The sequence below is a fragment of the Canis aureus genome, chromosome 31 (genome assembly GCF_053574225.1).
Source record: "Canis aureus isolate CA01 chromosome 31, VMU_Caureus_v.1.0, whole genome shotgun sequence".
Classification (NCBI taxonomy): domain Eukaryota; kingdom Metazoa; phylum Chordata; class Mammalia; order Carnivora; family Canidae; genus Canis; species Canis aureus.
In genome coordinates this window covers 22482224-22505443 of record NC_135641.1, presented here as the reverse complement: position 1 = coordinate 22505443, position 23220 = coordinate 22482224, and the positions used below count along the sequence as shown (strand labels likewise).

At 45.6% G+C, this 23220-nt stretch overlaps 1 protein-coding gene and 1 pseudogene across 2 annotated transcripts in view; both read right to left on the bottom strand.

Annotated features, from left to right (window-relative positions):
* Positions 1-15284: 15284 nt before the first annotated feature.
* VPS8 (VPS8 subunit of CORVET complex) overlaps positions 15285-23220 on the bottom strand; it is a 254636-nt gene continuing 246700 nt past the window's right edge. For both annotated transcript variants that reach the window (XM_077879951.1, XM_077879955.1), the window contains 2 exons: positions 18606-18686; positions 15285-16005 (listed from right to left, as the gene is read on the bottom strand). In XM_077879951.1, coding sequence (XP_077736077.1) covers positions 15856-16005; positions 18606-18686 — 231 coding nt within the window. In that variant the 3' untranslated portion in view covers positions 15285-15855. The remainder of the gene's footprint in view (positions 16006-18605; positions 18687-23220) is intronic.
* On the bottom strand, positions 21672-22157 carry LOC144302521 (large ribosomal subunit protein eL27 pseudogene; annotated as a pseudogene).

Sequence of the window (23220 nt, the reverse complement as noted above, 5' to 3'; positions counted from 1 at the left end):
TCTCATGTTTAGGCCTCTTCCCTCTGCTTTCCCTCACCTGTCTGTCTCCTCCCCCCGCCTGAGGCTCTGCTGTTGTGCATCGCACCCAGGCCCCCCACAGTCCGTCTGGACCAGCCCTAGCTCTAATGGAGGGATCAGCAGGCCACAGCTCAGCCCTCGGGCCTCCCCTGATGGTGCTCTTGTTGCCGAGGCGCTCTGGTTTTGTGCCCAGCTTGGCTGGACCTGGGCCTGTGTCTGGACTGGGACCCTGGACACTGCCTTGTGCTCAGGTGTGGCCCTGGATCTCAGAACTCTGTTGGGAATGGCCTCAGGTAGTAGCACTTTTGTTATCAGCTGCCTCTGCTTTCTCCCCTTCCCAGCCCTGTCGGGTGGGGCCTTTCGTGCCAACTGCATAGCCTTCTGTCATCCCCTGTTATGGACTTGCCTCTTTGGACAAGTTTATTTCAGGGGACCGTGTAGACCCTGACTCTGATTACCCGGTCATGAACATCTGATACCTGAGGGCTGAGATACTCCCTCATGTTTAGAACCTGCCTGCGTGAACTATGATGCCAAAATTCACAAAGCAAATGTAAGCACATCCACGTATCTATAGAATGGCCTGAAAAAGCCATTGGAGTCTATCCATGGTACCGCTCTAGGAGGCCACACAGGCCAGGAGCTTTGGGGAAGACCCTGGGTGGGGCGACTGCTCTGTGTATGGAGGGGGTGCTCACTGAGGCCTGGGTGGGCTTGCACAGGGATCCATACGGCCTGTTCAACCTGGGAATCTAGAATAAAGAGAGTTGACTCTAGCATGATTTAGGGGCTGCACTGAGTGTATGGAGAAGACTGAGGATTTGGGTTCTCCAAGGTAAATGTGGGACCCTCAGTGAGCAATCTCTGGATAGGTCACAGAGGTCAGTGTAAGATCAGTGGGTCTAACTGGAATTTGCTGGGTGTCCTTTTAGATTACGGGGGGCCCCAAGGGGATCAGTTCTACCCCCAAAGAATTTATTTTCATCCCATAATCAACATATTCAAGAGGCAGAGAGGCTGTGAATTCGTGGAGCTGCCATATGTTCTCTGAATCAAACAGGAAGTCACTCAGCCCCATGTTATGTCTGATACAGCCACTCCAAAAGGGAATAATGGGGTCATAGGTCAGCAAAGGGGAACATGAACCGAGGAATCATCATCTCAGGTGGAGGTGAGGGTGTGGTGTGGGAATCTTGAAGGGTGATGAGCTAATACATCCTCCTAGAGAGAAGAGCCTGGGTTGGGCAAACCATGAGATCTCAGAGCATGGCACCCACTCCCCCGTCTCCCCAATCAAATCCTGACCTTTGAGATGGATGTGGTGCAGAGTTCTGAGGGGACATGTCCGGTAGAAATGGGGGCCACTGGGCTAGTCAGTTTTGGAGAAGTGCCCCAGTGCGAAGCTGAGGCCCAGCCCCGCCAACAGCTCAGTAAGCAGATCCGTCAGCCGCCTGAGCTAAGCAGCGAGCCGTGGCTGGGGCGAGAGGCGGATATCCGGGCTTGTGCACCAAAAGTCGAGCTCAGGAAGGGACGGTGCAAGGGGGGTGTGCATCTTACCTATCCCATTGTCCCCCCGAGCAGTAGACATTCATTCATGCCGGCAGGTAGAAGGTGTCCAGTAGACCTACCCTTGGACCCTGCAAAGTCATTCCTAAGCTTACAGCCAACGGAACTGCAAGCGTGTTCACCACGAGCCGGGGAGAAGAGTGGGAATAGGCCCGTACGGGACAGCCTAAGTGCCCATTAACACCGTGGCTAAATGGCGGTTTAGTCCTCTGCTGGACTGACCGGCGGCTGGTCAGGAGGAGGATAACAGAGAGGATCTCCAACATAACTGGAGGCGAAGAAGCTACCTCCCAAAGCGCGTGATGAACTCTGTTGATGGGAAGGTCAGAGCTCTGCCGTGGAAGGATGGTGGTAACGTAGGGCGCGTGCGGAACAGAGCTCAGGGACCTCTGAGGTGCTGGTCCTTTCTACCTGCTGGATCTGGGTGCTGCTTGCACCCCGATGTCTTCACTGAATTAACCCAGCTGTACACGTAGGGTTTGTGAACATTTCTGCCCGTAGAAAAAGCATTTTGAGGAAAACCTGGTGATACCTGTTACATTTTAAGCACCGTGCCAACGAGGACACCGGAGTCTACAGAATGCGATTCTGCTCTCAAGTGACGGCAACAGACAGGAAACCACCCACGGGTGGACAAAAGGGGAGTCAAACTGCCACTTCCCTCAAGGAGCTGTGCAAGGCTTCATAGCCGCGTGTGGAGGGGGCTGGTGGCCGACAGAGGGGCCCCGGGATGAAACCCGATGAGCCAGGGCTGCCCTCTGGAAGCTCCGGGCGCTCCGGCTAGGGCCTGGGTTGGCGTGGGCTGCCCAGAGGACAATACCCCAAGCGGCCTTCCCCGAGTCTTTGGGCACGTCAAAGGCGTCTGATTCTGGAGATGCGCCTTTGGAAAAACATTTTCAGCAGGCGGAGCTGAGTGGAAACATACTGTTTCTAAAAGGATCCCCAAAGCTCTGAATTATTTATTCACTAAAGCATTCATCATTGATGAGGCCCCTGTTGGCTTTCCTCTTCCACAAACGCCTTCCCTCCCCCTCACCGCAGAAGGTTCTGGTTTGGCAGTGTTATCTTTGGAAAGCATCTTCCCACCCATCACTTGGACCTTTGCTAGAGATGGAGCAGATTGCTTTTATTTTTATTTTTCAGAAAAGCAAACAGCCTTCCTCAGCTCATGTGTGGGCCAGTGGTGGGTCTGGGCCTAGAACCCCGGGCTCCTGACTGGCAACCCGGCGCTCTTTCCAGCAGTCCATTCTGCTCTTTGTGGAGAACTGGGCGTCGGGAGGAGGGGGTGCAAACATGGTGGGCGGGGGGCGTGCAGCTGAAGCCGGGAGATGAGAGGAACCGTCCTCGGGGGGCCACGGGGTACTCCGATTCCTACTGTCCAGGTGTAAGGAAGGACAGAGCTGTAACCGGCACTGCCCTGCCGACCAACCAGAATCACTCTGCTCCCCCAGCAGGGCCTTGGTGTCCTTTCAGAGGACCGTCTCCCCTCCCTCCCAGGGGCAGCGTGAGAAGACCTGCTTCAGACCAAGTACCTGCCCTCCCCAAATGGCACCAAAGGGTCTATGGAAACGTCCTCCCCAGGCCCTTTACCACCCGTCACAGCCACCGGGTGAGCACAGGGCCTAGCAGAGCAGCTGGAGCCCAGCACTGGGGCCGGAGCGGGGATGGGGGGTGGGGGTGGAGGTGGGGGTGGGGGGAGGGGGGGCACTTGCAGCTGTCCGCTCCTTGATCCTGGGAGCTCCCCCACTCCCCTCCGTGAGCTCCATGGAGATGTCAGCAAAACTGCTGCTGTTGCTGAGTCTAGAAATATTTCCAGACAAATATTTGTCCCGAAGGAACTGCTTTGGAGCAGGACCTGACATCACTGCAGAGTAGAACATCTGCTCAGTGCCATGAGAGAGGACAGGGATGGTGGCTTCCAGATGGCAGGGACTGGGGCTCAGCTCAGGCCTGCCACGTCCTCACTGCCAAGTGCCACCGAGCACTCCGAGTCCTTTCTCGTCTACCCTTAGGTGAGACAAGAAGGCTCTTCGAATCCAATCCAGGGTGTGCTCTTCGGAAGGCATGACCTGAATATAAAGATGCTGTAATTTATTCCGTGGTGCGGTGACTCGAGTGAGAAATTAAAGACTCAAGGACTGATAAAATAGCTCAGGGGCTAAAGAAGGGTAATTTGTTGTTTGTTGGGCCTGATTTGAACACAGGTTCACAGGTTGAAACAGGTTCTGATATTCAGAATAGCTTGTGCTCTTTAGACTTTAAAATGAAGAAGGGCAATCATCAAATTTTGCTTTGAGAATATCAAGTGCCTTTGGCTGTAATTTTAGGCCAGGCAGCATCTGATATTTAATTTGAGCAGGGAACATTACTAGCTCTGGAATCACAGTTCTGAGTTCAAATCCCTGATCTACCACTTAAAATATATACATATAAAAACATACATATGTTTCAGGTGTCAGCTTTATAATTCCACATCTGTGTGCACTATAAAGTGGTCACCACCATCCTTCACCAAACAGTTGACCCCTTCACCCATTCACTCATTTGCTCACCCTTCTACCCCCTTCGCCTCTGGTAACCACTAGTCTCTTCTCTGTATCTAGGAGTTTGTTTTGTTTGTTCATTTGCTTTTTTTTTTTTTTTAAGATTCCACATTTGAATGAAATTATACTGTATTTGTCTTTTTCTGATTTATTTCACTTAGCATAATACCCCCAAATTCCATCCGTGTTGTTGTAAATGGCAAAGTCTCATTCTTTTTTGTGGCTGAGTAATTCCACTTTATAAATACACTACGTCTTTATCCATTCATCTATCAATGGAGATCTCGGTTGTTTCCTTATCTTAGTTACTATAAAGAATGCTGAAATGGATACAAGGATGCATATATCTTTTTGAATTAGTATTTTCATATTCTTTGGATAAATACCCAGGAGTAGAATTACTGGATCATATGGGATTTCTAATCTTAATTTTTTGAGGAATAAACATGCTGTTTTCTGTAGTGGCTGCACCAATTTACATTTCCACCAACAGTATATAAGGGGTCCCTTTTCTCTACATCCTTTCCAACAATTGTTATTTATTGCCTTTTTGATAATTGACATTCCAACAAGTCTTAAGGAATATATCACTGTGGTTTGTTTTGCATTTTCCTAATAACTGGTGCTATTGACTACCTTTTCATGTGCTTGTTGACAATCTGTAATGTTCTCTTGGAGAAATGTCCACTCAGAGCCTCAGCCCATTTTTTTAAATCAAGTTTTGTTGTTGTTATTGTTGTTGAGTTGAATAAGTTCCTTGTGTAGTTTGGCTATTAACCCCTTATTAGATATATGGTTTACAAATTATTTCCCCATTCAGTAGGTTGCCTTTTTGTTTCGATGATGGTTTCAGTTGCTGTGCAGAAACTTTTTTGTTTGATGTAGTCCCATATGGTATTTTTGCTTTTGTTTCCTTTGCCTTTGGAGTCAGATCCACAAAGATATTGCTAAGGCCAATATCAAGGAGTTTATGCCTAAGTTTTCTTCTAGGAATTTTATGGTTTGGGGTGTTAAGTTCAAGTCTTCAGTCTATTTTGAGTTAATTTTTGTGAATAGTGCAAAATAGTCATTTAGTTTCATTCTTTTGCATGTAGCTGTCCAGCACCATTTATTGAAGGGACTATTCTTTCTCCATTGTGTATTCTTGGATCTTTTGTCATAGATTAATTGTCCATATATTTGTGGGTTTTAGTTGTGTTCCATTGATTTGTGTCTGTTTTTGTACCAATGCCATACTGTTTTAATTACTCTAGTTTTGTGGTATAGTGTGAAATCAGAGAGCATGGTATCTAAGGCTTTGTTATTCTTTCTCAAGATTGCTTTGGCTGTTTGGGATCTTTTGTGGTTCCATGAAAATTGTAAAATGATTTGTTCTAGTTCTGTGGAATATGCCATTGGTGTTTTGATAGGTATTGCATTGAATCTGCAGGTTGCTTTGGGTAGTATGGACATTTTAACAATATTAATTCTCTCAATTCATGAGCATGGAATATCTTTCCATTTGTCTTCTTCAGTTTCTTTCTTTCTTTTTTTTATTTAAATATTTTATTTATTTATTCATGAGAGATACAGGGAGAGAGAGAAGCAGAGACACAGGCAGAGGGAGAAGCAGACTCCATGCAGCGAGCCTGATGTGGGACTCGATCCCAAGTCTCCAGGATCATGCCCTGGGCTGAAGGCAGGCACTAAACCACTGAGCCACCCAGGGATCCCCTTCAGTTTCTTTCATCCGTGTCTTGTAGTTTTCAGTGTATAGGTCTTTAACCTCTTTGTTTAAATTTATTTCATTCTTTTCAATGTAGTTGTAACTGGGATTGTTTTCTTAATTTCTGAATTTTTTGTTATTCGTGTATAGAAATGCCACAGATTTCTGTATGTTGATTTTGTATCATGCAACTTTACTGAATTCATTTTTTAGTTCTGATGGTTTTTTGGTGGATTCTTTAGAGTATCCTATATATAACATCATGTCATCTCCAAATAGTGACAGTTTTACTTCTTCCTTTCTAATTTGGAAGCCTGTTATTTCTTTTTCTTGCCTAATTGCTTTGGCTAGGACTTCCAATACTATGCCAAATAAAAGTGGTAAGTGTGGGCACATTTATCTTGTTCCTGTTCTTAAAGGAGAGCTTTCAACTTTTCACCATTAAGTATGATGTGAGATTGTAAGATTGTCATATATGACAACTTGTTGAGGTACCCACTTTTGGTACTCAATACCCACTTTGTTGAGATTTTTAACCATAATTAGATATTGTTCTTTGTCAAATAGTTTTTCTGTTCCTATTGAGATGATCATATGATCTCTTTCATTTTGTCAATGTGATGTATTGTGTTGATTGATTTGCAGATACCAAACCATCCTTGAACACCTGGAATAAATCTTACTTGACCGCAGTGTATGATCCTTTTAATGTATTTGTTGGATTTCATCTGCTAATATTTTGACTTTTGCATCTATGTTCATCAAAGATATTGGCCTATAATTTTCTTTTTTTGTGGTGTCCTTGCCTGGTTTTGGTATCAGGGTAACACTGGCCCCATGAAATGGGCTTGGCAGCTTTCCCTCCTTTTCAATTTTTGGAAATAGTTTGAGAAGGATAGGTAATAAATTTTTAAATGTTTGGTAGAATTCACCAGTTAAGCCATCCAAGCCCAGACTTTTTTTTTTTTTTTTAAGATTTTATTTATTTTAGAGAGCGCGTGCATGCACGAGAGCACATGAACATGAGCAGGGGTGAGGGGCAGCAGGAGAAGTGGGATGCAGGACTTGATCCCATGAGCCAAAGCCAGATGCTTAACCTACTGAGCCATCCAGGTGCTCCCAGACTTTTTGTTTAAATTTGAGGTTTCTGGGATCCCTGGGTGGCACAGCGGTTTGGCGCCTGCCTTTGGCCCAGGGCGCGATCCTGGAGACCCGGGATCGAGTCCCATGTCGGGTTCCCAGTGCATGGAGCCTGCTTCTCCCTCTGCCTGTGTCTCTGCCTCTCTTTCTCTCTCTGTGTGACTATCATAAATAAAAAAAAATAAAATAAAAAATAAATAAAATAAATAAATAAATAAATTCGAGGTTTCTGATCATTCTTTCAGTCTGCTAATAGTAATTGGACTATTTAGATTTTGTTTCTTCATAATTCAGACTTAGAAGATTGTATGTTTCTAGAAATTTATCCATTTCCTCTAGGTTGTCTAGTTTGTTGGCATATAATTGTTCACAGTAGTATTTCTGTGGTATTGATTTGTAACTTCTCTTTCAGTCTTGATTTTATTGGAGTCCTCTTTTTTTTCCTTGGGTTGTCTGGCTAAGGGTTTGTTGATTTTGTTTATCTTTTAAAAGAATTAGCTCTTAGTTTCATTTATCTTTTCTGTTGTCCTTTTAGTTTTTATTTCCATTCTGATCTTTATTATTTCCTTCCTTTTACTATATTGGATTTTGTTCTTTTTCTAGTTCTTTTAGGTGTAAAGTTAAGAGATTTTTCTTGTTTTTTTGAGGTAGGCCTGTATTGTATGAACTCCCCTCTTAGAACCGCTTTTGCTGCACCCCATAGGTTTTGCTATGTTCTGTTTCTGTTTCCAATTGTCTCTTGGTAATTTTTTATTTTTCCGTTGATTTCTTTGACCCATTGGTTGTTTAGTAGCATGTTATTTAATCTCCACATTTCCCCCCATTTTCCTCTTGTAATTAATTTCTAGTTTCATACCATTGTGGTCAGAAAAGTTGCTTGATGTGATTTAAATTTTCTTGAATTTACTGAGACTTGTTTTGTGGCCCAGCATGTGACTGTTCTGTAGAATGATCCATGTATATTCCATCTGCTTTTGGATGGATTATTCTGTATATATCCAGTAAGTCCATCTGGTCCAATGTGTTGTTCAAGGTCAATATTTTCTAATTTATTTTTTGCTTGGATGATCTATCCATTGACGAAAGTATTAAAGACTCTTACTATTATTGCATTGCTTTCAGTTTATGTCTTTAAGTAGGTTAATATTTGCTGTATATGCTTTGGTGTTCCTATGTTGGGTGCATATATATATATACAAATGTTAATATCTTCTTGCTGGATTGGCCCCTTTATCTTTTTAAATTTTTAAAAAAATATTTTATTAATTTATTTAAGAGAGAGCATGAGAGTGAGCAAACACAAGCAGAAGGAGTGGCAGAAGGAAAGGGAGAATCAGGGGGCTCCCCTTTGAGCAGGGAGCCTGACTCGGCATTCAATCTCAGGACTCCGGGATCATGATCTGAGCCGAAGGCAGATGCTTAACCAACAGAGCCACTCTGGTGCCCCAACCTCTTTATCATTATGTAATATCTTTTTTTTGTCTTTTATTAGTCTTTGTTTTAAAGTCTATTTTGTCTGATATGTGTATAGTTACCCCAGCTTTCTTTTCATTTCCATTTCCATGGAATTCTTTTTCTATCCCTTCACCTTCAGTCTGTGCATATCTCTAGATCTGAAGTGAGACTCTTATAGGAACCATATAGTTTTTTTTTTTAATATTTTTTTCTTTATTTATTTATGATAGTCACACAGAGAGAGAGAGAGAGGCAGAGACACAGGCAGAGGGAGAAGCAGGCTCCATGCACCGGGAGCCCGACGTGGGATTCGATCCCGGGTCTCCAGGATCGCGCCCTGGGCCAAAGGCAGGTGCCAAACCACTGTGCTACCCAGGGATCCCAGTTTTTTTTTTTTTTTCATACAGATAGTTCTTGCCCTTCTTTTTTAAAATCTGTTCAGCCACCCTATGTTTGGTGAATTTAGTCCACTTACATTGAAAGTAATTAATGGTCTCTTCCCTTGTGGTGGTTTGATGTCTGTCTGTCTTCTCTTTCTCTTCTTTTTATTTACTTTCCCTCTCTTCTTTCTTTCTTTCTTCTTTCTTTCTTTCTTTCTTTTTTCTTTTCTTTCTTTCTTCTTTCTTTCTTTCTTTCTTTCTTCTTTCTTTCTTTTTCTTTCTTTCTTCCTTCCTTCCTTTCTTTTCTTTCTTCTTTCTTTCTTTCTTTCTTTCTTTCTTTCTTTCTTTCTTTCTTTCTTTCTTTCTTTCTTTCTTTCTTTCTTTCTTTCTTTCTTTCTTTCTTTCTTTCTTTCTTTCTTCTTCTTCTTTTCTTTTCTTTCTTCCTTTCTTCTTTCCTTCCTTCCTTCCTTCCTTCCTTCCTTCCTTCCTTCCTTCCTTCCTTCCTTCCTTCCTTCTTCTCATTATGTTTGGGATCCTTTCTCTTTCTTTTCTGTGTATCTATTGTAGGTTTTTGGTTGTGGTTACCATGAGGTTTATATATAGTGGGACAAACAAACACAGAGAAGTCTATTTTAGACAGATAGTTCCTTAAGTTTGAACACATTCTAAAAGCACTACATTAAAAAAATTTTATATGTATTTTATTTATTCATTTGAGAAAGAGAGAGCATACTGAGGGAGGAATAGAGGCAGACTCCCCACTGAGCAGGGATCCCAAAGCAGGGCTTGATCCCAGGACCCTGAGATCATGACCTAAGCTGAAGGCAGATGTTTAACCAACTGAGCCGCCCAGGTGCCCCAAAGCACTACATTTTTAAAGTGGCTGATCCACTGCCTTTATTATGTATTTGCCTTCATCAGTGATGTTTTTTCTTTCATTTGTTTTTTTCTGGTTATAGATTTTTATTTTCCACTTAAAGAAGACCCTTTAACATTTCTTGTAAGGTTGGCTAAGTGATGAGTTTAACTCCTTTGGTTTTTGCCTGTCTGGGAACCTTCAATTCTAAATGATAATTTTGTGAGGTAGAGTATTCTTGGTTGGAATACTTTCAGTGATTTAAATACATGCTGATAGTCCCTTCTGGCCTGAAAAATTTCTGCTGAAAAATCACCTGATAATCTTATGGGGTTTTCCTCATATATGACTTTTTTTCTTGCTGCTTTTAAGGTTCTCTCTTTAACTTTTACTATTTTAATTATAATAGGCCTTCATGTGGCTTTCTTTGGCTTCATCTTATTTGGAACTGTCTGTGCTTCCTGGACCTGAATGTCCATTTCTTTTCCAGGTTAAGGAAGTTTTCCACCATTATTTCTTTAAATAAATTTCCTGCTCCCTTCTCTCTCTTCTCTTTCTGGGACCTCTATAATGTGAAAGTATGCTTGATGTTTTTCTAGAGGTCCCTTAAATATCCTCATTTTTACAAAGTTCTTTTTTGTAAAAATAAATTCTATTTCTTTTCTCTGTTCTGGTGATTTCCAATATTCTATCTGCGATTGCTGATCCATTCTTCTGTATCATCTTAATTATTGTATTCGTCAGCTCTGATTGGTTCTTTTCTCTTTTGTTGAAGTTTTCACTGTGTTCCTCCATTCTTCTCCCAATTTCAGTGAGCGTTTTAATGATCATTACTTTGAACTCTATCAGATGAATCATCTCTATTTCAATAGGGTTTTTTCCTGGGGTTTTTATCTTGTTCTTTTGTTTGAAACATTTTTCTCTGTCTCATTTTATTTTGATTTTCTGTGTTTCTATAAATTAGGTGAACAGCTACCTGTCCTGTCCTTGAAGGAGTGGCCCTGTGTAGAAGCGTTTCCTGTATAGACTGTGTGTGACTGGGAGCTTTGGCAGGCTGGTTGGAGCTAAGCAGGTGGGGGCTGGGCTGGAGGGGTATCCCAGGGCACTAACCTCATGTCAGGGCTGCCTAGGTACGGTGGTTGTAGCTGGAATGGGCAGCACAGGCCAGAGAATCCCTGAATCTACCACACTGGGGCCACCTTGATGGAACAGCTGGATCTTTAGTGGGCATGGACTGGGGGATCTAGGGTGTGCCTTGTTAGGGCCACCCTGGGGTAGTTCCTGGGTGCACAGTGCCAGAGCTGCCCTGACAGGATGGCTGGAGCAGGCTGGGGGGCCTGGGGCACACCATGCCAGGGCTGCCCTTGAAGGACAGGAGGCATGGGGTGGGAGCAAATCCCTGGGTGCAGTAAACTGGGGCTGTATTGGTGGGATGACTAGCTTGGGTGCATGTGGGGAATGGAGGAGAGGTAGTCTCTGAGTGCACAGTGCCAGAGCTATCTTGGGCGGGATGGCTGGAGCTGGTGTGGGCCAGGGGTCCAGGGTGCACTGGGGCAGCTCTGACCGGCTGGCTTGAGTGCCTGGACCCTGCCCTATCAAAGTGGAGGGCAAGTGTCAAAAATGGCACTCACTGTGCTTCTAATCCTAGAGTTCCAGCAATTCCCTGCTAGTTTGGTGGATGCTATAAGGTTAGTATATGGATTTGCTTCGCTTATAGGCTAATTAACCTTTAAGCTACTGTTTTTGTTTGTTTTTACTGTGCCTCAGGGTAGGGGAGTCTGGACTGGGATCCTCAGTGACATCCTTCCCAACTGCAGGTCGCTGCACTGGGGGTGTTCCCATGGATACCATGTCTCTGTCTCTCTGCTCTTCTGTGGTCCCTCTATTATTTGTTGGGTAGGGGCTGTTCAATCAGCCCTTAGTTCTTTAGAAGGAATTGCTCTCAATGTAGTTGTATATAAAGGGTGTCAGTAGGAGGAGGTGAGTTTAGGATCTTTCTGTGCTGCCATTTTGGGCCACTTTCCTTAATTTTACTTTTGTCTTTTAATCTTCATGCTTGCTTTGTAAGTGATTGATCCATTAACTTTGCTACATTTTTCCAGTGATATTTAAAAAAAAAAATCCCCCCCACCCTTGTCTCTTGGCTCCACCTTCCCCCCAATGTGGGGCTTGAACTCACAACCCCAAGATCAATAGTTGCACGCTCTTCTGAGCTAGCCAGGCACTACTTTCCAGTGAGACTTTTGCTTTCATATCCTTTCTTATTAGTGCAGTTTCTTTTCTAAAGAAGCCCCTTTAAAACATTTATTGTAGGGGTAGTTTAGTGGTGATGAACTCCTTTAGCTTTTGCTTATCTAGAAAGCTCCTAATCTCTCCTTCAATTCTGAATGCTAATCTTGCTGGACAGAGAATTCTTGATTGAAGTTTTTTTCCTTTCATGCCATTTTCTCCTGGTCTGTTTCTGCTGAAAAATCTGATAGCTTTATGGGGTTTTCCTTAGATATGGCAAGTTGGTTTTCTCTTGCTCCAGATTCTCTAATTTCTACCATTTTAATTATCATGTGTGTTGGTGTGGTTTTCTTTGGTTTATCATGGACCTGGATATCTGGTTCCTTCCCCAGATTGGAGAAGTTTTCAGCCAATGTTTCTTCAAATAACTTTTCTGGCCCTGTCTTCCCCTGGGATCTATATAAAGCAAATGCTATTCTGCTTGATAAAACCCAAAGGTCCCTTCAGGCATTTTTTTTTTTTTTTAATTTTTTTATTTTATTTATTTATGATAGTCACAGAGAGAGAAAGAGAGAGAGGCAGAGACATAGGCAGAGGGAGAAGCAGGCTCCATGCACCGGAAGCCCGATGTGGGACTCGATCCCGGGTCTCCAGGATCGCGCCCTGGGCCAAAGGCAGGCGCCAAACCGCTGCGCCACCCAGGGATCCCCCTTCAGGCATTTTTAATTCTTTCTTCATTTTGCTGCGTCGTTGGGCGGGGGGGGGGGGGGGGAGTTCCATTGCTCCTCCTCCTCCAGCTCCCCTGTTAGAGTCTGTTGTTGAACTCTAGCGTATTTTTTTGGTTCAGTTAGAACTTCCATTTGGTACTTTCTTATATATTCCCCTGGTTGTTCTCATTGTGCTTACCCATTCTCCTGAATCTGGTGAGCATCTTTATGACCATTTTCTTTTTCAGGGAGTTCGCAAATCTGTTTCATTTAGCTCTTTTCCTGAGGTTTTGTCTTGTTCTTTTGTTTGGCGTTATTTGTCCATTCCATTTGCCTCCCTGGTGTGTTTCTATGTATCAGGTCAGTCAGTGACCTCTCTCGGTATGGAAGGAGTGGCCTTTTGTAGGTGGTGTCCTGTGGGCAGGAGGACAATCTCTTCGGCCCCCCGTGTGGGTGGAGGGCTATGGCTGGGCTACACCAGTGGGTAGGGCCGGCCCTGGCCTGACGGCAATGTGTTCAGCAGTGTGTTTGGGTGGGGCTGTTGGTAGGGTGAGGCCTCCCTGTGGCAGATCCAGGGCGAATTCCAAATGGCCCACCAGTACTGGTGTTATTGAGGCAGACTGAGCTTACAGATGTGGCTTCCTCCAAGGGGAATCTGCTGTTTCCTGCCTCTTTGGTAGGTGCTTTAAAGTTAGTAAATGGGTCTCCTTTACTTATGGTCTTTGTGCTTTTTATTTTTTTTTAGGATTTATTTATTCATGAGAGAAACAGAGAGAGAGGAAGAGACACAGGCAGAAGGAGAAGCAGGATCCTTGAGGGGAGCCTGACGTGGGACTTAATCCCAGGACTCGAGGATCACGCCCTGAGCCAAAGGCAGATGCTCAACTGCTGAGCCACCCAGGTGTCCCTGGTCTATGTGCTTTTTAAGTTGGTGTTTTTGTGCTGGTTTCTGGGTACAAGGAGTCTGTGCCTCAGCCCCTTAAGAGTGGGTTTTCCATTCTTTACAGTTTTGTAGTTTTCCTGAACATAATCCCTATTGATTTTTCAAAACTTGGTTTTTTAGGGGCTCATCTCTCCTGTGGAGGAACTAAGGTTGAAGTACCTGATGTAAGCTAAAATCCCTCACTCCTCAGGGAACAGTTCCAGACCTCTGAGATCCCTCTCAATTGTGCTTCCCCATGGTTGATGTCTCCCCCTTGGCAAGTCCATGTCTTTGCTTCTCTTTCCCATCTTGGGATGTTGTCCTTTCAGGCTTTGTTGTGGAGGCTCCGTTCATTCAATTTTCAGTTCCCTTCCAGAGGGAATTACTCCATATGCACTTGTTGATTTGTTGTGTCCTTGGGAGGAAGTGAGTTCAGGATCTTGTTACACTGGCATCTCGAACCCAACTTTGTCCTGCCATTTCTTTTTCTATTTTGACAGTGCATGTACAAGGCCAGTAGAGGGGAGGGATGAGATGGGCAGAGGGAGGGAGAAAGAATTTTATGCAGATTCCATGCTAAGCATGGAGCCCATTATGGGGCTTGATCTCATGACCCCAAGATCCTGACCTGACCCGAAATGAAGAGCCAGATGCTTAACTGAGCCACCCAGCCCTCTCTTGAGTGTGTTGCTTTGGTTAAATTATCATGTGAGTCTCAGCTTTATCTGTAAAAGAGGCTTGAGACTATGTCATGTAACTGCAACCAGCATTCAATTGGATCTCAGCCACTTCCCCAAATTTTGACCTCCTTTTACACTTCCATCAAGGAGCAGTTGCCTGTGTAACCAGGTGTTGGGAGGAGTTCTATAATAAAAGCTAAACTCACATTTTGGGGCCCTTTGCCATGTACCTGCATACAGTGCTAAATGTTAACATATTGTCTCATTTAGTCTTGAATCTTAGAGAAGTGACTTGCTCAGGATCCTAGCTAGCAAGTGGCAGGATCTATCTTCTATTAAGAATCAATGTATTGGGCAGCCCTGGTGGCGCAGCGGTTTAGCGCCGCCTGCAGCCCAGGGCATGATCCTGGAGACCTAGGATCGAGTCCCACGTCGGGCTCTCTGTGTGGTGCCTGCTTCTCCCTCTGCCTGTGTTTCTGCCTCTCTCTCTCTCTCTCTATGAATAAATAAAATAAAATCTTAAAAAAAAAAATAAAAAAGAATCAATGTATTTGGGCAGCCTGGGTGGCTCAGCGGTGTAGTGTCACCTTCAGCCCAGGGTGTGATCCTGGAGACCCAGGATCGAGTCTCATGTCAGGCTCCCTGCATGGAGCCTGCTTCTCCCTCTGTTTCTGCCTCTCTCTCTGTGTCTCTCATGAATAAATAAAAAAAATTTTTTTAAAGAGGAATCAATGTATTTGCTTCTAGTTTATACATCTATCTCCTGTGGGCTTGGTCAGTGTAAACCAGTCCACTAGCATCTGAGGCTGAAAGAAGCATCTTAGCCTATAAGGCGGAAACGGAGGCTCTGTGGACATGACCTCCTGTGGTTGTTGGCTCCATGATGTCCAAAGTCCCAGGGCCAAGGCCTATAAAGGTGCCTAGTCCCTGCCAGAGGAGAACCTGGCTGGTTGGGCTGTTCTGAATGGAGCACTAGTAAGGTGGCCACAATCAGGGTCCTTGACTTTAAACTCATAAAGCTGAGTTGTGGCCCCAAGGGCTCTAAATGTCCTTCATGACTGATAGAGTTAGCCAGGCAGCTGGTCCGCAGAACTTAAACAGAGGCATTTATTGTTAGAAAGGGCAAACCTTACACTTGAATGGGTTTTAACATAAACACACCCAAAGGGAGATGCCGCCCCCTCCCCAGGGCAGCTTGCAGTCACCCTGCAGTGACCCTGCAGCCGGGCCCACCGCTGTCTTCTTCAGCAGCAGCGAGAATGGAGTCCCTCCAGGTCACCCAGCAGCTTGAGAGGAGGGGGTATAACACATGCCTGGATTCTATCTCTTCTCTGAGCTTCAGGGAAACTGGGAAAGGCCCCAAGGGGCAAAGCAGATTTTCTTAAAAAGCTGGATGGAAGTATGGGACATTCCTTTGCTTAATAAGTACAACAAAATCAACTGGTCTGGTGAACTGATGCTGCAGCAACATCTTGGGACAGACAGGGAGTCTCCCAGGGGATGATGGACCTGGAGAAAGGCCCGGGCACGGAATCCACCTCAGCGCCTCAGCTCAGAAGGGGGCAGGCAGCGCGGCCAAGCCGGTTAGAGAGGTGGTCCCTCCGTGGTTGCATGATGATCGCCTTTATCTCTAGTGTCAGGCCCCAGAGAGGCCTCAGTCCTCAGTCACAGGTGGGGGAATGAGCTGCAGCTGGAAATTCTCATTCTGGAAGATGCTGCTGAAAGCAGAGCCACTCTGGGAGCCACTGAATGGCCTGTAGCTCTCACTGCTGCGATTCTGGGAGAGTTCTGTGAGGAGAGCCAGCTGCAAAAGAAGGGACACACGTCAACCAAGGTGTGTGGGGGCAGAGACCGTCGGGTGAGCTTGGGAGGCGGTGTGGCACGGAGGTGGAGGATCCTCAATTCCTCTGCTTCAAATACCCAAGGGACGGGCTACACTGCAGGGAGAGGATGAACCTGGGTTTGGGTCCCAGGTCTGCACCTCACAAACAAGGAATGCGACTTTGGGCAAGTTCATTTCATTTCCGGGGCCCAAGCTATTTTAATGCTGCTGTGACTGGACCGGGTACACCACAGCCCGACCCCATGCTCTGAGTGCTTCCTTGTCCCACACTCTCCCTCCTGGTGAGCTCCCCTCTGGGCAAATGACCCTGAGTTATGTTCACTGGCTCTGACTGGTCTTTTGTAGCCTGGATGGCCCTAAGCAGCCAGCGGCCACTCCAGCTGAGAAGTGAGCCATCAACCACCGCAGGGCCACCCTGTCCGGGTCAGGCTCCGGACCCGAAGTCCACAGGTACTTCTCGCAGCCCAGGATAACTGTAAGGAGTGCCTTTCCGGGAGCAGGCGCCATGGAGGCCTTTCCATGTGAACCATTTCCCATCTGCCACAAGAACAAATCCCTGGGCCCTATGTCCCTGAGCGGCGTAGAATCCACTTCTGCTCAGCCAGCTGCCTGTGGTTCTGTCTTCCCTGGACTTACCTTGCCTGTCACCCGTTCTCCATTCGCTTACCCTGCCAGGAACTCTGCCTTCGGGCCCATCTAGCCATTAAGGGGTCCTTTCTCCACCCAGGCAACAGCACAAGGGGCACATGAATCCAGTTGTCACTTCTGTCGAAAACTTACTACCAGTGACCGTGGTAACTGGAAAGACGGCCAAAGGGCCTGCAAGGTCAAAGAGCCAATTCATCTGAAGTAGTTCGGCCCCAGTGAGTCCAGGACCCAGGGCACAGCACTGGTTCCGAGCTCCGCCTGCAAGTTACTTGACTGGCTAAGGACACGCAGCAGGGCCATGTGCTCACGTCGCCCCGTCAGGGACTCGCACTGCGGGTTGGGCAGGTTAGAGACATGTCCCCTGGTCTGCTTGAGCCCCATCTTGTGCCACCTCTCATCCTCTGGAGCCCTCTCAGCTGCCCATCAGCCCGTGAAGTTCTCCCTAAGGACAATTCTGTACAAGGCTAGGGACGGAACAGGCAACAGATGTTACATAAACTCAAAGTTCTTTCACGTTCAGACCCTGTGAGATAGAAAGATCGACCACAAAAATATTTTGTTTTCTAAGAGAAGGTATTTCTGTGTTCTACTTGTGTAACTTGGTGACCTGGAAATCAAGGAGTCCTGAATAATGACTCAATAGCTTGAAGGAGAACTTTCTTAGAAGCTTGAAAGCTCCTGGGGCAGAACCTGGCTGAGGCTGAGAGGGGATGGAGGTGATGCCATTTCAATAAAGCCACTGGCCCACATTCAGGAGACCCCTGAGAAGTTTCCTGGAATAAAAACCATCTCTCAAAGGGGAAGACCATTTTCCCTCAGTTACCCAGCAGGTAACTGCATGAAAAAGGAGAAGAAGGGAGTCAGAAAGAGAAGCAGACCCTCAAATAGCAGACAGTCATGCAAGCTCAAAATGAGCTCAGAGAACCACTCTGGCCCAGCCGGAAGTCAGGCAGGACTCGAGGAGGGAGAAGGGGGCAGTGCGGACTCTACCTTCAGGAGATAGAGATCCAGGAGAGTGCTTTAACAAGGGGGTAGCAAGACAGTGGGGGTTGGAGCAAGTACACAGGCAGCTGCGTGAAGCAGGGACACTAGGCCTACCGTGGCCTCTCTAAGTGACCGTCCAGAGGGAAAGGGGACAAACCCACAGGAGGCAGAGAGATGCCTGTGGGATCGCCCTAGTGAGCAGAGGGGAGCCGAAGGGCGTGGTGCCAGGGCTGCCGGCAGCTGTCCCACTCTGTGCTCCTCTACGGTTCTGTGCAGGTACCAATCGTTTCAGCCCATGGCCCCTTGGAATAAAGACCCGTTTCTCTAGGCTCCAGTAGTTGGGTGTGGCCATGTGTCTAAGTTCTGGATGGAAGTGGTCACACAACTTCTAGGAACAGTCTTTAAATAAAGAGCTTATCTCCCCTCCTCCTTGTCCTCCACTTGCCGGCCAGCCTGCAGACTGGGGGGTGAAGCCGGAGCCGCCACGTTAAAGCAGCGAGTGTGAGCCTGTGTTAAGGTTGGCAGAAGAGAGAAGGCTGGAGAGAGGCTCATGGAAGGTGCCCCGTGCTGCCGCGTTTCCATTAACCACTGTCATTCAGCATGTGTCCTTCCCGGCCCAAGCACGTTCAACCAGCACAGATGTCCCGCGGGGTCCGAGGCTTATGGCAATGGGACAGTCATTAGTATAAACAAAGGCCTCCAGGCAGGAGCACAGATGCAGACACCCTCCTGTGTCCTGAGCAAGTAAGGGCCGCACGTCTGACCACTTGCTCTGTATCCCCTGCTAAATCCCGAGTGCTCCCGGGGGCCACGGCCTTAACTAGGGCTCCACACTGAGGAGGCTGCAGTGAGGACCGGAGGACCCTGCCCTTCCCAAACAGTCATGATAAATAGGGAAATAAAAATGTAAACCACCACATCAACATTACCCGGGAACTTCCTCGGTAGAGACGGCAGAGCTGATCAAATGCTTGGATTTGCTGTGGATCCAGAACGGGTTCTGAGGCTGCCTGGAAATCAGAAACGACAAGGTGAACACCACCCGCAGGCAGCCTCTGAACTTGGCCAACACTGAAATAGAACACGGTCTCCTTCATGCCTTTCAGAGGAAATCCATCTACCAGCAGTTACTGAGAGAGACCTTACTGAACATTAATTAGAAATGGGCACCTTCTGAAGTCCCTTGGGGCCAGGTTGACCTGTTTATGGACCTTCCCCACTGTGGCTTAAGTTTTCTTACTTACAAGATCCCTCAGGGCTTCTGGACCCCCTTTTGCCTTTACCGTGCAGAAGAGTTTAGCTCCGTCCAGGCCTGCATTCCCGTATCTATTACTGAAGATGGTGGGCAAAGATGCCCCTTCTTTGTGGCGGTTGGGGAGGGTGTATTTTAACACAAAATCATGTCCTTTTCCCTGTCTCATTATAAAGCTGGTGGCCACCTAGAGGGTTGCAAGGCTAGTCTACTGCTTTTTGGAAGAGGTGAAGTCTAACATTTCTATACTTGTCTTGCTTTGTTCCACCTGTTACTGTGGCAGACATGCTGATACTGTGGTTCTGTTCTACTCTTGGCGGATCTGGTCCAACACTCTAACCTAGAGAAAAGAAACGGACCCTGGGGGAGGCAGCGTAGGCTTCAGAACACCAGTTCTGACACTAACTTGCTATGTGACCTTAGGTAAGACACTTTTCCGAGCTTCGACTTCCTCATTCATTAGAGAAGATAATGCTTCCCCTATGGGGTCACTGAAAATTAAATTAGATGAGATACATATTTAGAATGTCTTTAAAGTGCCTGGCACCTGGCGAGGGCTGAGTATATGCTAGTTTTTATTATTACAATTTCAAGATACCCTTAAATGTTGATTTCAGGTGTTTTTATGCTTATATGTAAGACTAGTGAGAAGAGATCTTAAAAAAAAAAGAGAGAGATCTTTGTTCTGTATTTATTATAAAGCTCTCGGCGTGAATAATAGCATTACTAAATACACACTGAGTGTATCTGCAAAGGAGGATTTCAGGGGTGACTGGTCTGGGTGGTGAGAGGGTGCCACTCTATAAGGAAGGTATGGTCATGTCCATTTTTGCCCCCTAAGAAAAGATCCTGAACTTTAAAAAAAAAAAAAAAAAGAAAAGAAAAGAAAAGAAAAGAAAGCACTACACAAAGGTTCTGAAAAGTAATCTGTCTTCCAGGAAGGCTTTACTTCTTTTCCTGAGTTTTTACTATCCTTAGGGGAAAAAACGTACCAAGAGCTCAGAGAGAACGGAAACAAGCACTACCCTTGAAATCATCACACTAGCCTAGTGGGGAGCTACTTCACCACTTCACCTCCTAACGGGGCAGAAAGGATCTCCTTTCAGGTCCAGGAGACAGCTATCAGAAAGGAGGCTCGTATCTCATGGTCTCTGGAGCTCCACTAACCTGGGTAATGCCTCAGTTCTCCTGGACACCCTCAGTGATGTGGGAACGGCCAAGGACAAGATGGCTCAGGGGAAATCCTGAGGGGGCGGTACGATCCAAAACAGCTAGAAAAGTGAAGAGTGGACCCACAGAGGTGCTGCTTTTCATTCCATTCCATGTCTCTGGGTCTGCCAGACACATGGAGAGATCATTCTCTAACCTGAGAATGTTTAAACTTGCCCTGACACTTTTTGAAAAACACTTTTATTCTGTAATTTGGTAGGAAAAACGATTCTTGGAGATTAAGTGTGTAGAGTATCACACTTACGACAGATACTAAAAGACACAGGGCAGATCCAAGCTCTAGATGATCTGAAAGTCTGAGAAACACCCAGCTCAAACAAAGCAAAACAAAAAAATATAATTACCTTTGAGAGACTTAACAAAAAACATGGTCCTACTAGCTGATTTCCCAAATCCCTTTAGTATTACTGGCATAAACTGGGCAGCAGGGCAGGTTAGGGAAAAGGGTGATACTTGTCTTTCATTGGCCATTCGAAACCTCAGCTGTGGGGCTTGCCATTACAACAGTCCATACGAAAGGGACCAGTCACCCCAAGGTCTGCTCTGCTTATTCCCTGGTTCCTTTGTGATAAGGTTTAACAAAGAAGGTCCAAACAGAAAAAAGTCAGTAGCAGTCTCGGTAAGGTGTTGGAGGATGGGGATTATGGTGAAGGGCAAGGCAGGTTAATTCAACAGAAGGTTTAAATGCCAAGTTAGCATATGATAAAGCAGCAAGAGCCAGAAAAGGTCTCTCCTTATAGAGGTACTTTTATAAAACAGACCGTGGCCTTAAAGGGACATTAGAAGAAAAAAAAATGTCGTGAAATCTCATGAAATATACTACTATACTTCTTACAAAAATGTGGATAGTACAGGCCACTTAATGGTGATCCACTGAAGAAATTCCCATCACACCTTGCTGAGAAAAGCTGTACTGGACACAAACCTGTTACTAAATTGTATTTTCTTTTTTGTTTTCATCACTAGGGAGCTCAGGGCTAAATGGTTAGCTACACAGAACTAGCAACTGCTTAGGACCTGGTGGCAAACATCTTTGTATGCAATTATAACCCAGTTTTATATTATTATTATTATTTGGACATAAAGTTTTCTTCACTTATTTATTTCATCCTACTGGATTGTATTTTGGAAGCCAACTCAACTCATTTTGGAAAGTGAAGGTCAGGTCATCAAGAGAAAATGCCAGTGCTAAAAACAGAATCACGCTTTCACCCCCAGGAAACACTATGTGGCAGATGAGTCTATTCTAGGCAGAGAATAAACAGCTCTCACCCCTGGGAGTTTGCTCGCTGATGCTTAAGTGCAGACTCAAATGATGGTCCAACTTGTGTTCTCTGATCCAGTACTTCTCAGATTTTAATGAGAATAAGAATCACTGGGAGAACTTGTTAAAATGCAGAGTCTGGTTAGCAGGTCTGGGGTGGGGTCTGAGGTGCTGGGTTTGTAACATGCTCCCAGGCAATGCTGAGAATGCTAGTCCGCGGGCCACCCTTTGAGCAGCCAGGTGCTAATCTTTTTTTGTTTTTTGTTTTTTAATTTATTTTTAATGACTGAAAGAAATCTAAAACTGCAGCTTCTGGAAGAACTACTTATTCTTGCCAGTCTTGTACCTCTCCTCGAACTTGACCTTGGCCTCTCGTCGGGCCTTGCATTTAAGAGCAGGGTCTCTGAAAACATCCTTGTTGACGACAGTTTTGTCCAAAGGGATATCCACAGAGTACCTTGTGGGCATGAGGTGATTGTAGTTATAAACTTTCACAAAAGACTTGATCTTTGACCTCTTGGCGATTTTCTTCTTGCCCATGGCAGCTGTCACTTTTCGGGGATAGCGGTCAATTCCAGCCACCAAAGCATGGCTGTAGGGACGGTCTGAGGTGCCATCATCAATGACATAATGACCACTTTGCGTCCGGAGTAGCGTCCGGCCAGGACCAGCACCACCTTCCCAGGTTTCATGAACTTGCCCATCTCGACACCAGCCACTCGAGCCTCGCCAGGTGCTAATCTGTATTGCTAGAACAGCTCAGGATGGCCAGAGACTTCTGTCCTGAGTCCTGTGGTAACATTGTATTTTACCTCTTACTAATTCAACTGTACCAAATCAACCACTCCATTAGCATTTCTTTTTTTCCTAAGGCACCTACAGATTAGGGATGTTCGTTTTCAACACTTACTAGGTTCACATGCATCTTGGATATACGATAAGAAAATTTAATAAGGATATTTCTGCCATATGGTTTGTTTTGAATCTTATGGAATTGCAAAGTACTACACCCATTTTACTAAATTAGGGAGTAAGATTGTGTAAATTGAGAGTCCCAGACAGGGCCTTGACCTTATAAACCCTAGTCCCCCTCTGCTAAGAGAACAAATAGGTAAGCACAGAGACACACACACAGACCTATAATTTCCAACAACATGGTCTGTCCAGAGATGTATGTAGACATGGCTTGTCGGGGTCTTACTCTTCCTTTAGGCCCTTCAACTCCTCAGAAATGCCACAAAAAGGGGTTTCCAATGACAACATCCTTCAGATATTGACAAATATGGCTGTTCCATGGGTGTGAAGTAACTGAGGATTACAGGTCCTATAGTACCGTGCAAGCCATCATCCTGGGCAACCAGACTCAACTAAGGAGCAGCTGCTGGAGCTGCCCTGGAATCCTCTGGAAGCAAAATCACCGTAGGTTGGAGATGCCCTATTCTTGGTGGGGCCATACTGTCTCTGTGGTAAAGACAAGTCATTTGAGGCAAAACGGATGAGCTATTTGTAGACATGCCTAGGACCTAGTAGATGATCGCCTGTCTTAAAATCCTTTCTGGAATAAGACCGTATTTTTAAAAAAGAAGTATACAGAAAATGACTAATAAATCACTGAGGCAGGGGTTTCTGTATGCTATTTCCATGGTTCTACAGGCTCAAAAAATGGGGTGGGGAGATAATGAGGGGAGGGAGAGGCTTCTGCAAGTCAGCTTGTGCATAGGAGACCTGTTTAGCTGGTTTGTATCCTGCCCATGCAGGCTTCCCGCCCTATCACCCCTAGGCCTCATGAACTAAGATC